Source organism: Cololabis saira, chromosome 23 (assembly GCF_033807715.1).
Source record: "Cololabis saira isolate AMF1-May2022 chromosome 23, fColSai1.1, whole genome shotgun sequence".
NCBI classification, from domain to species: domain Eukaryota; kingdom Metazoa; phylum Chordata; class Actinopteri; order Beloniformes; family Belonidae; genus Cololabis; species Cololabis saira.
The window spans coordinates 22030353-22047794 of NC_084609.1; the positions used below are offsets into that span (position 1 = coordinate 22030353).

General features: G+C 42.6%; 1 protein-coding gene across 1 annotated transcript in view; it reads right to left on the reverse strand.

The window, feature by feature from the left end:
• The window catches only part of strip2 (striatin interacting protein 2), a 32426-nt gene that overhangs the window by 1841 nt on the left and 13143 nt on the right, over positions 1-17442 (reverse strand). Inside the window, exons 6-21 of the mRNA XM_061714153.1 lie at positions 17020-17140; positions 16469-16537; positions 15973-16079; positions 15755-15882; positions 13777-13965; positions 7281-7513; positions 6030-6095; positions 5893-5956; positions 5530-5601; positions 5361-5435; positions 4757-4854; positions 4261-4387; positions 2948-3048; positions 948-1014; positions 752-856; positions 471-675 (exon numbers count right to left, since the gene is read on the reverse strand). Of these exons, the coding sequence (XP_061570137.1) occupies positions 471-675; positions 752-856; positions 948-1014; positions 2948-3048; positions 4261-4387; positions 4757-4854; positions 5361-5435; positions 5530-5601; positions 5893-5956; positions 6030-6095; positions 7281-7513; positions 13777-13965; positions 15755-15882; positions 15973-16079; positions 16469-16537; positions 17020-17140 (1827 nt within the window). The remainder of the gene's footprint in view (positions 1-470; positions 676-751; positions 857-947; positions 1015-2947; positions 3049-4260; positions 4388-4756; positions 4855-5360; positions 5436-5529; positions 5602-5892; positions 5957-6029; positions 6096-7280; positions 7514-13776; positions 13966-15754; positions 15883-15972; positions 16080-16468; positions 16538-17019; positions 17141-17442) is intronic.

Genomic DNA, 17442 nt, shown 5'->3' on the forward strand with positions numbered 1-17442 from the left:
GTCAAATGACGCTGCATGCGCGTTCTCGACGGCGCACGAGTAAACATTGGATACGCGTTTGAGTCATGGAGGCAGCTTCAACTTGAATTGGGACTGAAAACACGGCGCTCCCGTGCCGGCTTCGCTGTTGGCTGCAGGAACCCCGACGGTCGTCGTGGCGCTAATGAGTCTCATTTCTTATTCTTGCCTCAAGCTCCTTTAAATATTTTGTATATCTGTCAGAGGATTGGTTAAAATGCTTGGAAAAAGGGGTCAGATAGATGCCTCCTAAGTGGATCTGGGTGGTTACAGAGAACTGTGTCGTTGCCACAACAACCCTTGTGTAGTTAATCCTTATGATCTGATCAGAAAAATAAACCCAACTTGCTTGCAGCACAAAAAGTTAAGCAAGTACTTCCGCATCTGTGGAACAGCCCCAGAGTAAAATGTTTTAATATGTGACGAACATCTTCAAACAAGCAGCTTTTTACCGTTTCCGTAAGCCCAGTCGTCGTTGAGCCTGTGGCGGACTTTCTGGTAGATAGCAGACATGGTCTTCATGTTGCTCTTCCTCCACTGCCGGCCCAGGTACTTGGTCTGGATCTTCAGCAGCTTGAGAACGTAGAGCTGCATCATGGCCTGCTTCACCTTCAGGGCTCTCTTCAGGATGGGGGCTGACTTGAAAACCACCAACATCTGCAAAGGGAAGGACGATTCTTCTGTTGAAGAGGTTTACTAATAAAAGCACTGGATTCAGATTAGCGCTACCCACCATGGTCCTGGAGTGTTTCCACTTGGTCAGCTTGTTGAGGATCCTCAGCAGGTTAATACAAGAGAACAGGTTCCTCCAGCAGAACTGGTTGTTGTCTCCTGCTTCCTGAAAATGTACAGAGGTGGTCACCAGAGGGGTCACGCCGCCTCGGCGACCAGACGGCATGGATCTGACTCGGCTGAAGGCTGGGACTCACCAGGCTCTCGGCCGTGAGCTCGGGCATCTCGTGGACCACACAGTGGGGAAAGTCCAGTACACATATACTACACACAGGGACATGCACACAAAAAAATACACACAAAACAAAAAGACCGGTCACTCTACAAGTCACACGAACTGGAACTCTTCAATGTGCCAGAAAAAGAAGGAAAAAAAACAACATTGATATATATGTGCAGACACAAAAAAATACAAAAAGGAGAGGAGAAAAAGGAACATCCTTCTCCAAAAGGAGATTGTTGTGGTGGTGGTGTATTTTTTAAGTCGCAGCTCAGAACACAGCTCACTTACTGCCACAACTGGCCGTGGGGTCATCTGGGCGGTTCAGAGGATGCAGGATGAGCTAACCATGCGTCAACTAAATACCTGCAGCCTGGCCGTCCCCCGGGCGTCACCACAGCTGGGTCCGTGTTCCTCCAGGGAAGACACCCCCAGGTAGGACTGACTAACCTCTGCCTGCTCCACCAGCACGGCTCTCCGGTAGGAGCCAGGAGTGACTAGCCTGCTCTCATGTGGCGTCGCCAACCCTCAGGACCCTCGCTGGGGGTCCTGCCCCGTTTGGTTTTCCTCATTTCAACTCTGACAGTACTTGTGATCAGAAGTGAGGATGGGTTGACGGATTTTATCAAAATAAATGTAATGTAATGTCAGCTGGTATCATAGGTTAGGATGAACTAATCTATGTTAGGCCTGTGTTGAAAAAATCGATTTCCCAATTCTAAATCGATTCTCATATTAATTCCTAAAAATCGATTCATACTGTATGTCTAAAGATCGATTTTTTATTTTTTTTGGGGGGGTTATTTTCTTTTATTTATTTATGTGTTATTTTTTTTTCATCATTACATTACAACTTTTGGTTATTTTTTTGTTTATCCCCAAAAAAGTAATGTTTTGTTGGACACGAGAATAACTGGTGCCATGTTTTTGCCTTTAAATATGTTTAAAGGTATGAAAACATTAAAGTGTTCAGTTATAATCGCATAAATTGTCTATATTTCATTACTTTATATACTGTCTTGGGGTTACATTTGCAAAAAATGCTAAAAACCAAATTCTCAAAAATTAAAAACCAAAATACACCGAAAATGGAACAAATAAAAACGTCTCTGTTTCCTCCCTGGATCTGTTTGGTAATTCTGACCCACGATGTTTCTGAAAGCAGTTCTATCAGCATTCTGGGAGCTGATTGGTCCTTACAGCATCATTAGCTGCCAATACTTGCGGTTGAATCTCAATATAATACTAGTAATAATATTTTGCATAACTACAGTCATATAATTCATGCAACAGCTCAAAAAACAGTTTTAATAACACTAACCCAAATCAATATCGGAATCGAAACGAATTGGATCGAATCAAATCTTGATAATCGATTCTGAATCTTAAGAATCGGAATCGAATCGATTCTTGACATTTGAATCGATCCCCAGCCCTACTAGAATAGTTAACATTTGTTGGAACTGAACTAGAGCGGCCATGTTTCCTGCCAGCTTCAAACACGGTGCCCCACAGCATGACAGGAAGAGAGTCTGGCCCAAGCGCCGTGGGTGATTGCATGTAAGATTTGTCCAGTTTTTCTTATACAGTCTCCTTAAAAATCTGATGTGACACATCCATGTTATCTGGTTTCAACCTGACAAGTTCTCATTCAGCGAGGAACTGTGACATCACAGACCCAGATCTAAGCTGAATTATTCAGATCAGATTTAAATCAAAGCATGTCCTAGACATTTCTTCATGACCTCAGGTAACTGCATCATAAGAAGACAAACACCGACTTCTATTTGCAGGGAAAGACTACAGTTTTTAATTTATGATGTGCAGTTCCCGCAGGCCTGATGTAATGCTCACAGCATTACATCATCTAAAATCAATGATTTCAAAATGATTAATATTAGATGTCTGTGACCGTTCCAGAAACCTCTGCTTCTGCACTTATTTTTAAACACTGTCCTGTGCAACAACCGACCCCACCTGTTTTTGGCACTGATGTAGGACATGATGTTCTGGTTGAAGAACTTGAGGATGAGTGGGATGCAGTTGGCAAACACCAGGTGCTGGGAGACGATCTCGAACTGCAGGAAAACATGAGGCAGTCGCAAAAGAATAGTCAGTTTGGAAAACTGAGAAAAAGTGCAATAACTAAAAATATAAATGTCAAGATAAAATCTATATATCTATTACTAAGTTGTATTCCTTTTTCAATGTAATATGCATTCCTATCGAGGTAGATAATATTCAGACTAGATCAGAGGTCAGCAACCCGCGGCTCTTTAGCGCCGCCCTAGTGGCTCCTGGAGCTTTTTCAAAAATGTTTGACCTTTTTTTTCTTTCTTTTTCCTTTCCTTTTTAATCTCAACATTTCGGCTTTTTTCTCGACATTTCAACTTTTTTCTCGACATTTCAACTTTTTCCTCGACATTTCGACTTTTTTCTCAACATTTCGTCTTTTTCTCAACATTTCGACTTTTTTCTCCAAGTGCATAATGAAAAAAAAAACTTCCCCCAGTTCTAACATTTCAATTCAACATTTCAACTTTTTTCTCAAGATTGTACTTCAACATTAATCTTGACATTTCCACTTTTTTCTCAACATTTCGACTTTTTCTCAACATTTCGACTTTATTCTCGACATTTCAACTTTTTTCTCCAAGTGCATAATGAAAAAAAAAATCTTCCCCCAGTTCTAACTAATATAGATACATGCAGCATGTGTTGCCTTCATTCTAAGGCTTATACAAGACTTTTCATATTTTGCGGCTCCAGACGTATTTGTTTTTTGTCTTTTTGGTACAATATGGCTCTTTCAACATGTTGGGTTGCCGACCCCTGGACTAGGTGAATTAAAACTGCAAAAACGAATGATAGTAAATTTATTTCACTTTCTGGTGCAGCTGCATGTGCTTTTTTCTGCCAGCAGAGGGCGCCAGTGCCATAACTACACAGCTGACTGCAGCACTGTTTCCTCCTAGCAACAGAAAATATCTGCATCCTTGTCCCCAAACAACTGAAATCAATAATTAAAATGTGGAGCAATCCTCTTAATACATAAGTTATTTCAGTCCAGCTGCTCTCACTGCTCCATCTGTGAGTTCACCCGCTGATTCAGGTGTGTGTGTGCTGAAAACGGGACACGCTGCGCCAAAGGTGGGGGAAGGTGAAGAGGATACTAAAGGTAAGCTGAATGGATATTAGAGTGTGTGTCACGTGCAGGCAGGATGGAGGAAAAGCAGGAGAGTGAAGGAGGAGATGAGGTGGCGGCTGCGGGACGGCGTCGTGTGTGTAACCTGATAGATGTGGTTGAGTTTGAAGTGTTTGAGCAGCAGCAGCAGCAGAGCAGAGATGGCCTTGACGATGATCTCCTTGTGACGGTTTACGTCAATCCCCAGCTTCATGCTCTGCAGGACCGTGATACTGAAGGACACACAAAGATACACTAATCTAAGTCCTTCAGGTCTGAAAGCACAACACAGCTTTATGGAGAGAAGACATAACCATAAAGGACAGACAGTTCTCCCTTAAAAACAAGCAGATATCCTCTCGGGTCTCTTAGACTTCTGCTACCTCTTACAACCTAAATCTTGTTTCCATTTTAAAGCAGACTGATAAAGCCACAGAACAAAAACAATCCACTTTTTACTGGTAACTAATTACCTCCATTTAATCTCCAAAGTTTTGTGATTTATTCGCATGTGTGCAGAAGGTAAAATGTAGGCTTCAGGCTGGTTTAAAATGGAATAAAAGTGCACTGCAAGTGTGCAGCATTCTCTCCCCAGGACTTACGGCATCTCTTCAGGCAGCACGTCAGCCAGGATGTTGATGGAGTCTGTTTTAGCTTTGGAGGTTGGAGCTGCAGCCAACAGCAGTTTCAGCAGGGCAATCTGACAAAAACATCAAAAAATAGAATAAAATAAAACATGATGACAACAAAGACGCATGATATGAGATTTATTTTATCGTAGATTGGACTAAATCCAGCCTTGCTCATGACTGCTGAGAAGCGTGCTACAGTTTGGAGACTCCACTGCTTTTAAAAAAAACAACCCACTTCTGCACAAAATCTTTGGCGATCCTCAACGCTACTGGGAGAATGTTTTGTGGACTGATGAAACAAACATTTAATTGTTTGGGAAGCACTACATATGGCACAAAGACGCACACCATCATACCAATGGTGAGGCATGGAGGAGGGAGTATCATGCACTGATGCTGCTCCCAACTCCCAGCGTTCACTTACATTATAATTGTTTTATCGGCTCAAGCACATTCAGTTTACCGATAATTGATAATTACATGAAGATTAGATCACATTTTAGGTAAATTAACACAGAAAACAGTCAGTTTCAACAGGTTCACATACTTTTTCTTTACCGTGTGAGCTACTCACCACATATTGTGAGAGATTGGGGAGCATTCCCACATATAACATCTCTGCTGGAGTCTCCTCCACCTCCTCCTCACCCTGACAACACAAAACATACAGCCAAGTGTAAGAACAGACAACGGTATGAAATCAACTGAGCAAGCGTTCGTTCCAGCTGGTGGAGATTACTGACCAGAGTCATCGGACACTGCTGCAGTTCGTCCTCCCGCTTGATCTGCACCTCGGCAATGGAAACATATTTGTGCTGCAGGAGGGAGCAAAACCATTAAATAACCACTACACGTACAGGTTTTATAATAAATGTTAATCCGCAGTGCTGACTGACACCCTGGGGAGGTTTATTCGGTGCAACTACACCTCACTGTTGGTGAGATATTGATTTTTAAGGGGAATGTCAATATCCGGGGATTCAACAGCATGGGAGGATTGATTAGGTGACACTCAATCCACACAAAGACAAGCAAATGAGACTCAAGGAAAAAGACAAAAAGGACATTTGAATCAACTTAACATGAGCAGGGGCGTCTCCACTGACCTGTTTGAGGGTCTTGACGCTCTCGTGGATGGGGCGGGGCAAGCCCACCAGCGTCTCCGTGTCACTGCAAGACAGTTACAGTTAGACGGGACTGAGACGAACCCAGAATGCTTCAACATCGTCACAGAGGGACGTACTTCCCCAGAGTGAAGCCGATGAACTTGTTCCTGCTGGTCTCCAGGAAGTGCTCGATGTCTTTCTCCCTGCAGACACGCAAAGACACTCAAGTCAGAGGGGGACATGCACCTGGCCACATCAGCTGCTGCAGTGCTGCTCCCGAACACCACGCTGTTTTTGTGGATTTGCTCCTTTGGAAAACACACAAACCCACAAGCGCAGCGAAGCCTCATTGTGTTTCTCAAATCTCATCAGTCACCCTGCACTGCTGCTCCAGCCGAGGAAGATTTAAACAGCTCCGAGGGCTGCAACACGGTCCAAACATGGAAATGAGCGCGTGTAATAGTAACAGCGAGATAGTATTTAGGTCTAGTGGTCATGAATGCGTGATACATTTTTTTGCATCCTCCTAGAGATGTATTATTCATGTCCCCAAAGCAGCAGCAGCCTGCAGAGGAACCCAGAGTCTGTCTGAAACACACAGATGGAGACCACATTGGTAGATGAGTTTTTTTTCCCTTTCTTGTATCCATTTTTTAACATCCCTGGTGGAAGGAAAGAAAAAAGAAAAACTGACACCAGCTGCCAGCCAAATGTTGTTTAGTCCTCGCTGGAGCCTTTTATATTTTGACTAGAGTAAGTGTCGGCAACCCGCGGCTCTAGAGCCGCATACGGCTCTTTAGCGCCGCCCTAGTGGCTCCTGGAGCTTTTTCAAAAATGTTTGACCTTTTTTTTTCCTTTTTTTCTTCTATTTTTTTCTCTTTTATTCTCCTTTTGTTCTTCTTTTTTCTTCCTTTTTCCTTTACTTTTTAATCTCAACATTTCGAGATTGTACTTCAACATTAATCTCGACATTTCCACCTTTTTCTCGACATTTCCACTTTTTTCTCAAAATGTTTACTATTTCCTTGACATTTTGACTTTTTTCTCAACATTTCGCCTTTTTTCTCGACATTTCGACTTTCTTGAAATTTTGACTTTTTTCTCGACATTTCGACTTTTTTATCGAGATTGTACTTCAACATTAATCTCGACATATCCACTTTTTTCTCGACATTTCAACTTTTTTCTCGACATTTTGACTTTTTTCTCAACATTTCGCCTTTCGCCATTTGCCTTGGCTTATACAAGACTTTTCATTTAGCGGCTCCAGACATATTTGTTTTTTGTGTTTTTGGTCCAATATAGCTCTTTCAACATTTTGGGTTGCCGACCCCTGGACTAGAGGAACTGTGTTTAGCTGCTGTGTTGTAAAATACGGAGCTATTGACCTGACTTTGGGAGCCCAGGGGAGACCTTTGGGGAAGTTGACCCTCTCTGCCGGCGGCTTCAGCGGAGGGGGCGGCGGCGGCGGCTGGATGATGACATCACGGTCCAGGGGGTCCACCTCCCCCTCGATGCCGCTGTCCGTGTCCTCCGGGTCCTCCTCCTCGTCCCGGGCGTCGTCGTTCTTGAAGGGGTCCCGCTCGTTGTAAGTGTCCAGGCTGTCCTGCTTGACGAGGGGCTGGTGGACAGACAGAGGACAGGGGGCGGGGTCAGCTGTGATGATGTCTTCAGCAGTAGCAAACAAAAGCTAATCATTCTTCAAAGTAACTTTAGCTACTTTTTCAGAAATCAGGAAACTAGAAATCATCAGATAATTTTGTTTGAAATAACATAAATCAGATGCAAATAAAATCCCAAAGAAAAAAAACTAAAACAAAAGAAGACATAATTAATTTTAATGTTCCTGCTGGATGATTTTATGGCTAACGGGCAAACCGACACACAATATTTACCCACCAGTATCAAAGATCGCAGTGAAATCGCATTTCATGCGACTACAGACAAATGTCATGTCTGTCAGTTTGAAGATATGAAGTTAAAGAACATTAGAGTCCGTTTTTTTCTGTAATGTCTTACAGTTTTACCCAATAATAGCGGGACCAAAGTAAAGGATAGGAAAAGGATATTTATATGAAAACACTATGAAAGAGGGAAAAAAACCCAACACTTTTCAAAGTGGTCTGCATGAACCAGACAGGACTGACATGAGCTGAAAAATTAAATAAGTCAGAGTTTAGATCAGAAGACTGATACCACTTTCATAAGTGCCGTCTTCTTACGTCAGTGTCCAAACAACAGCTGATTCAACTCCAGCAAACTGCACGATGAAGTGAATCCATGTTGCAAAAATTCATATCCCTAAACTTCATTTTCAAGCCTGAAAAATGACCAAATTGTTTGTTTTCTAACAGGTGCCACAGAGGGAACTGCTGCCAAGCACAGTTTGCACTCGCCCACACAGATCTGAGCCGAAGCGACAGCTGTCAGAGCTGGACCGTGCCGTTACTCACGCAGGAGCTTTGCTTCATTTTGCATAGAAAGGTGCAGTAAATTCCCCCTACATCCCTCTTTAAGATTGCAGATTAACTTGAGCGTTGATTGATTCGTTGTAACTTCACTGTCGGGTTAATGGAGACAAACTGAACTAAAATGAAGGTTTAAAGACAAGAGGTATTCCTCCGTATTTAGTCTGATCATTAGCATCTTTTATGGCCTGCTGCAGAATAATGCCCACACATCATCGTTTTCATTTTACAATCATTTTACTTCTCATTCTCTGGCTCATTCAAGTCCCTCTTGGAAAGTTCCCAGCAGGCCGAAGTGTGACTTTAGCGAGGAACGGCTTCCATCTGGACACAAACATTTAGTTTGGTACGAAGCTGCACTCACGGAGCATCATAGTATTTAACTTCCTCCCCGATGATGGAGAAAGTCTGCTGTTGGTGCCACGCATCTGTGTTTAACACTTGTGGGGGTTGTGGGTCTTCTTAATGAGATGGACCACAAGCGCCAACCGTCTAGCTGACAGACTGAGTCTCATACGGAACGGTTCTTCCACCGGCCGCATGTTAACGGTTTATTCCCCTGGGAGCTGGGAGCTGGGTGCCACAGCTGCTTAAAATTGGTCTTCAGAAACCAGTGGGTCATGTGACCAAATGCTTGGTCTATGGTTGGTTTTGTTTAATTTTGTCTATGGTGGACCCCCAGTGAGTAATAGGCGCAGCTCAAGTAGCTAACACTTGCAGAAATCATTAAATGAATTGATAAATAAATCACAAAACTACTGGTGGGCTGAGAGTGGTATCATTCCTCTATCTGTCGCCGACATATTTTTTGAAATGGTCTTTTAAATCACTAAAATACGGAAGAGTATTAGGGCCAGGCAGGAGAAAAAAATATATATATATTCTAGAGGAAAAAGATTTTTTTTCATTATGCACTTCGAGAAAAAAGTCGAAAAGTCGAGAAAAAAAGTCAAAAAGTCAAGATTAATGTTGAAGTAGAATTTCGAGAAAAAAGTCGAAATGTTGAGAAAAAAGTCGAAATTTTAAGAAAAAAGTTGAAATGTGGAGAAAAAAGTCGAAAAGTCGAGATTAATGTTGAAGTACAATTTCGAGAAAAAAGTCGAAATGTCGAGAAAAAAGTCGAAATGTTGAGAAAAAAGACGAAATGTCGAGAAAAAAGTTAAAATGTTGAGAAAAAAGGTGAAATTTCGACTTTATTCACGAAATTTCGACTTTTTTCTCAAAATTGTATTTCAACATTAATCTCGACATTTCGACTTTTTTCTCAACATTGCGTCTTTTTTCTCGAAGTGCACAATAAATAAAAATCCACTCTCAAATTTTTTTTCTCTTGCCTGGCCCTAATACTCTTCCGTACTAAAACCTCCTGTCCTTCTAAAAAGAAACAAAACAGCATTATTACAGTAAGGCGAGATCAAAGCAATGCAACGTCTTGCACCGCAACCACAGGCAACATGTCAGAGTCAACTTACCACACGTCTGCAACTCAGGAGGAACAGAAATACAAGCAAGCCCAGAAAAGTCTTTATACTGAGAACTTATCTTCAAACAATCCCATTCCAAGTGCAAAAATAAAACATACATTCACACAAACTTGAAGAGTGGCTCCGATCACACGATATGACCGATGAATGAGTGCGGCAGTAGTGCAAGCATCAGGCATGAGTAAGCTTTGTGGCCATTAGTTAAGCTACTGCAGTTGATGTATGGTGCGTCAGTGGTAGGACTACGGCTGGACTAAGTGGCGCGTTTAGCGAGTGTATGACGGGGAAGGAGGGAGAGGAGGAGGAAGGGAGGAGGTGAAACTGTCGTGAGCCATTCTCTATGGAAAAGCCATTCTCTTACGTGTGGGGGGGGGCTGGCGTTTTGTTTTTCTATCAAGGTTTAGAGGGTGACTGCTTTCAATTACATCCATTTGAAAGAGAGGTGAAATGCACCCCATAATACTTACACCTACAGAGATAAAAGCTGGTTAAAAACACTTCAATTTATCGATGGATGCATTCTAAAAACAGTGACCTCTATTCCAGACTCTACAGCGCGAGGTGGATACTTGAGGCCAGACGCCGTGGAAATGTGATGAGAACTGCTGGTGTCTGAAGTGGGCTGTCTTCGTTCACGCGGCGGGAAGTAACCGCTGCCGTGGCAACGATCACAGCCGGCAAGTCAGCCCTGTCCCCTCGAACCCCGCCGGCCGCCGCCGGGCAGGCCGCCGCGGAGGAGGAGGATAAAGAAAAGAGGAAACAGAAGAGGGAGGAATAGCTGCGAAACAGTGGGCAGAGAATGGAAACGGAAAGAAAGGTTTAAGAGCCGGAGAAAAATAGGAGAATAAAAGCTTAGAGAGGGGGAAACTGAAAAAAAAATGGGTGGAAGGCAATAAAAAAAGGTTTAAGTGTTAAAGGAAGACAAACTGGAATCAGGGAAAATAGAAAATATGGAGGATTTTTTTTTTCCCTTTTAAAAAAAAAATACTCCATGCTTGTGAATGAATTTAAGTAACTGAATGATTGATAATAAATAAAAAAAAAGTTTTTAGAATAAGAATCAGAATCAGATTCTGATTAATCTGTTAATCAGGTTTTTTTTAATGTATTTCAAGATTGTGAGCGTGAGAGCAGAATCCACCATCAGCAACACGGTGGTGATTTCTTCATCTACAGTCTACAAGTTTTTCACAAGAACTTCGCCACTTTGGAAAATCTGCGATTTACCAAGGAGACGCTCACAAGCACGTTCAGCTAAAAGGAGTTAAACGGCTAAAGTAACTGTGTAAAGCCCCAGTTTCATTGTAGCACCAGCAAGTACGCTGCTGATTATGTACCAGAACTGAGATAAAAATGCAACAATGTCCATTTGTTTGTTTTCAGGGAGTGAACTTTGACGGGAAATAGCGACAATTTTGTTTTGCTTTTGACCTTTAAAGCAGATTACAACATGATCTCACATCTCGACGGCTCTTTGAGTTCAGTAGTTTTTCAAGGAGAACCATGATAAATACGTTTGGAGACGAGCTAATTGTACAATTGCTTATATTTTGGCCCAAAATTATTACCAACTCGAACAACAAATTAAATAAAGTGACTTGTTACCTAGTATGTGATGTCATAAACACTTAAAAACATCTTGTTCCATCCATGCAACAATGCAGAAAGTATCAACTTTGAGTGTCTATCTCTCTAGAGATGTTCCCAAAGCATTTTTTTCTTTCCGATACCAGCCGATATGGAGTACTGATTCTGTTGCATTAATTTTTTTCTTAACAAATTCAACAATTCTTTGAAAGTTAAACATTAAAAAGGTAAATACAGGCCTTATGGTGCAGACATGAGTATATTTCTGACCTGGGAGACTGATCAGTTGCTTAAAATGTTTATTTACGCAGTAAAATCCAACATTTCCATCAACAGGGACCGGCCACAACCAGTTCTACAGTTTTGTCCGTTACTGCTCTTTCTGTCGGGGGATTTCAGGTCCAGAGTGAGCTGCTGCTGTACGACTCTCCTTTCCTTTGACTTGATAAACTCACGTTTGCTCGTGTGAGAAACAGATGAGTATTTAGGGGATTCATTATTTGTGCAGGGGGACTAAAAGATAGTTTAGTTTAGTTTATTTATTTAGCAATATAAGACAAATATGAACAAAAAATGAAAAACAATGAAATAACATGCAAGGAAAGGAAGAAGCCTGGTTGCTTATATAGAATCCTTTCCATATATGAATAAAAAACAAAACAAAACTACATAAGGGAGAGTAAAAAAAAACAAAAAAACACAAGAAAATGTAACTCAGATCAAATAATGAACATTACAAAAATGAAACAATAAGAAAGTTCTTTAAATGTTTTTTGAATATTGGCAAGGATGGTGATGATTTAAGAGATTTATTGAGTGAATTCCACAAGTTGGGGCCTCTGTAAGTGATGAAAGATTGATGTTTCCATGTTCTACAAAACGGTAAATTAAAATCATTAAGATAACCCTGGGATTGAGGCTGAATGTTAATCTGCACGGAAACTGCGCATTTCGGATCCATTAGTTTCATACAACTCTTTAAAAAGTGCATCCTGTTCTGACTAAATGAGGTTACAAGAGGAGACGGGTACTGAGATGAGGGAGGCACAATAGGGAAAAAGAAGCAAAAGAAGCAAAGGTAGTAGAAAGAAAAGAGAGAGAGAGAGACTGTGGGAGTGCAGGGATGTGGGAGATGAGTGCAAAATGTCCAGCTCGGTGCAGAGAGGAAATGCAGGAGGAAAAGCGGGAATTTGTGGGTAAAGACCTGCTTCTTGGGAAAGGGACTGTCTCCTTCCAAGCTATCAACAAAGGCACTCTGTGGGGACACAAGGAAGAGGGGCAATGAGAAACCAGAGGGCAGTTAGAGAGAGTCTGTCCAGTCAAAGCTCTACTAGACAAAAAAAAGAAAAAGAAAAACAGGCTGGGACTCCCAGAGAGGTGCGAGCACCGAGGTCGTCGGCGGTCGCAGTCTTACACCAAGGAAGTGGTTATGTTGTCATTAATACACCTTTAGGATAGCAGACACAGCAGAGTTAGAGTTTAATGTTAAAAATGTAACTGATGATCAAATTAGCGTGTGTTTATAGCGAAATGTAAATAAGATACACAGACGAGTTAGCGTGTGAGACGCCTGTCTTCTGTTTGACGCCGCTACAGAAACCAGCTAAGATCACTCTCACCCATGCCCAGATCACATTTATAGCACATATTTTAAATCAACACCTACCTTCTGGCTGGAAATAACAGAATAACAGTTTTATCTGCAATCAAGCGGTTCCTAACATCCCACCTAGAGTTTTTTTGATCTCCCTCTCGTGCAACAATCTCCAGGTTTGTTCATTTTACAGATTTATGCTGTTTTCTGTTTACACTTTTTTACCCACTTTGGCCGGATATTTGTATCCTAAGCCAAGTTTTTCTGCCTGATTTTTTTTCCAGGTGAATCTCAGCGTTTTCCTCTTTTTTTCAAGCTGCCATTTGCTTTAAAGAAGAAAAAAAAGAAAAGAAAAGGTTCCCCGGCCCACAGGACTTCCTCTTTTTGTCACAAATGACTCAGATGTCAACCTTTATTTGTCCTGGTGACCTTTTCGGAAATGCAAGCTCAGCGTCAGACGAACAGCTTTGTGCAGGCTCTGACGCGCTTGTCTGCCTTGAAGTGTTTAATATTCAAATTGGAAAACCGCACTTTAAAACCACATTAATATTCTGGAGCCCACACCTGAATCAGACCCTGAATGAATGAAAAGTAGAAACCAGAGAGAAGCATTCTCATCAAAAGGGACCTGGAGATCATTGCAGATGAAGAGCTAATCATTCTCATCTGCTTATCCTCAAAGCCCGCTTTGGTCCAGCCCAAATAATAAATCCACAAAGGGAACAAAACAAAGGTGTGTGAGTCTGAGTACCCTCCGGCTGCGGCGGCCTCTCTTCTGCTGCTGCTGCTGCTCGATGAGCTCCATGGCGGAGGCCGGCGGCGAGGCTGCTCTCATGGCTCGCACCACCTTGATGCTGTCCTCCGGGAGGCAGGGCAGGCCCAGGCGCTCCCGCCCTCGCACCTTCATCTGCTGGAGCTCCTCGAAACCCCCCAGCGTGAACTAGGAGATAAGCACACACACGCGGAGTCACAGGTTTGCGCGGAGGGCGATGGGAAAGCGGCGCCAGACACAGAGGCTGATGCTGCTACTAGAACGGTTGGACGTGTACTAATGATGTGCGGATCCATACTGAAATCAATCCGAAATCAATACCAGATCTGTATGCTCTAAAATCAATAATCAAATGAAAATATCGATACTTTTGATAGTCATTTGTGGTAATGAACAGTAATCCCTCGTTTTTCGCAGCGGTTACGTTCCAAAAAGAACCCGTGATAGGTGAAATCCGTGAAGTCACTCACCTTTATTTTTTTTACAATTATTATACAAGGCTTCAAATTGCGGAGATCAACACCGCCCCACCGCGACCCGTATTTTCCGCACTATAAGGCGCACCTAAAAGCCTTTAATTTTCTCAAGTGCAGTGCGCCTTATGCACCGTATATATGATCATTATGGTAATTTCTGTTACTGTAGTCAGGGGGATTGTGGGTACTGTAGTTGGTGTCGCCGAAGTAATGGCGCTAAAAACGGCAGGAATCGTCACAGACGTTCAAGACAACAGCAGCTACGCTGACTCGCATAATGCCGACTTTGACGAGACGGAGCAAAGCTGGTTTTTATTTTGTTAATAAAGTTTGACATACAGTACTTTTCTTCTTGTTTTTTTTTTTGCATTTGCTGTAGGATTTTGTAGCATTTCCTGCAGCGCAGCTCCATCAGGTAGATACGTAACTCACCCCCAGCCACTATAGTACAGTATTTTACCATATATTTAGTGCGCCTTATAATGCGGTGCGTCTTATATATGGAAACCGTTTTTAAATACGTAATTCATTGAAGGTGCGCCTTATAATGCGGTGATTGGATTTGAACGGGAGAAAATGAAAAATTATTATGAAAAAAAAAAATACAATAAGTACAGTAGGACAAATTGTGACTCGTGTGTATTTCACTGCTCTTCTGACTGTCGCTGCATCCTGACTTTACTCTGCCCTATAGCGTCTTTTCTTCTAAAGCCTGCGGTGCAGGTGTGTTTTTTCGAGAGAAGAACATAGTCATGGGCAGTTGTCGTTCTTTTTTCTTCTTATAAACCAACATGCCGCCCCCGATTATATTTGAGAACTGTAATGAACGATTAATTAAAGGGTCCCGTTATTGAGCTGCTGCTGAAGCTCATTGGCCGTTCTCAGCATTGTTGCTAAGCAACCAACGTTATTGACACAGGAAGTGAAGAAGCGGAGAGACTGTTTAGCCAATCAGAATGCAGAACACGATGCACAACGCAAATCCGTGAAGCAGCGAGACGGTGAAAGATGAACCGCATTATAGCGAGGGATTACTGTATTTAATTAACAGGAATACGGTGGAAAGTAACTAAACTATTGACACGCTGCTGGTAAGAACGACTTTTTTACATTTTCCTTTTTATTGTAGTTCTTATTTTTGTTTATTATTCTCTTATTTACTTTAATGGTTTTATTATTTTACTTAGGTACTTTTTTTAGTGATGGAAACACCTTTTTCAAACACTGGTTTTTCTGTTGTTGTAACATCTCGGCTATATTGTGAACTAGGCCCCCACCTCAGTTTACTTCTGACTATAAATAGCTAAATAAGTGACTCTGATGTCCTTAGTGATCTAAAATACACAATTTATTTTAGATTTACAGGGCACATTAAGTGTATTTGCACAATGTATCGGTATCGCCGATAGTAGCCTGAATTTTACTCAGTATCAGATTGGAAAGGAAATGGGTGGTATCCAACATCACTAACGTGTACTGACCAGGATAGTTTTCCACAGCAGCAGCAGGACTTTCTTCATGGGGAAGTGCGGTGCGTTCATGCTGCAGAACTTGGTCACCATGGTGAAGAGGAGCAGAGCGAAGGGCTCTCCGCCGTACATGGGCGACCCTGGCGGGTCACAGAGGGAGCTTTAGGGTTTACACTGGGATCTATGAGAGCAGCTCTTCTGCAGCTGCAGGACAGCTCGGCCTCACACACCTAGCTCGCTCTTGAAGGTCTCCCGGGCCGCTTTCCACTCCGGCCGGTCGTCCTCTGTTTGAACTCTGACGGTCTCCACCATCAGGTACATGATGCTCAATAACACTCTGACAAACAAAACACACACCGTGAGACTAAGACATTATGCATGCATGTACGCAGCGTTTAAGCACTGCCCTGGGAGACATAACCAGTCCGAAAGTACCAATTAGGTTCAGATCCATCTCTCGTAATCGTATTCAAGGGTTCATCTAGAGAGAGAGTGTGTGTGTGTGTGTGTGTGTGTGTGTGTGTGTGTGTGTGTGTGTGTGAGTGAGTGAATGAGTGTTCAGGCTGTTCATAAAAACAGTTCCTCGCAGCAGAGGTAGAACCTGCCAGTAAATATAAGAAAGCAGGCCAGGGAGTATAATTTATCTGTCTGGATTCATGAAAAATGAAGAGTTTCCTCTTCATTTGAAATATAAAAAAGGGGAAGAGTGTGATTTATGTGACTCACCTGAGTTCTGTGCTGTCTGCCAGAGAGATGGCAGGCTTCCTCACCGCACTGCTGCACGCTTGGCTGTTACTGCACACAAGAAATATCCCGGCCTCAGTGCTTTATTTAAACACACGCACACACAAGACAGTCTCTATACGAATACGATGCAAAAGAAGCACAGGTGGGAACGTTTTCGATTTGCAGCTGATTTAACCACCAATCGTTTTTTGACACATGGTGTATTTTCCCCAGTCTCTTTCTCAACCTGCCAAACACTGTGCATGCAAAAGCCTGATTGTCCTGCCTTCAATGCTTTGTTGTTCAGCCCGATGATGCACCACACTGTACCACGACGCCTCAGTGCACATTATGCAACAAGAGGGAAGCAGCAGATCCCCGAGGAGCCTGACACCAGCAGCGGCGCAGCTGACTCCAACGGGCCTCTGTCACACCGGTTATCAACAGACGGTGTGAAGTGGCAACAACAGACGGCACATTTCACCATTTGAAGTTTTAAAACCCCCTTCCCTCGTCTGCAGAGCGGCAGAGACTAATGTCCCCGTACTCACTCGATCTCCATGCTGAGCAGCTCCAGCAGCGCCGTGAAGATGCCCATGTCGTAGAGCAGGAAGATGTTGTGTCGGGACCAGTGGAGCACATCCACCTCCGTGTCACACTCATCAAACACTCCTGGGAAAAGGTTTGGGGGGGGGGGGGTTAAGTTGCTTGTGGTTTACTTCGGTTAGCTGAACAAATTATCTTAAATAAGAATAAGAATAATTAGTGTTGTCCTGATCGATCGGCCGCCCGATCGATCGGGTCCGATCACGGCATTTTCAAACATCGGTATCGGCCAAAAAAGTATCGGGACATATCTAGTTATTAATGTTTTTAATACATATTAAATCGTTTTATATATCGTTGCATTTAACGTCACTTCTGGCCGGCGGCTAAACTAACATGGTTTACATGTTTGAATTGTGAAATTTTAT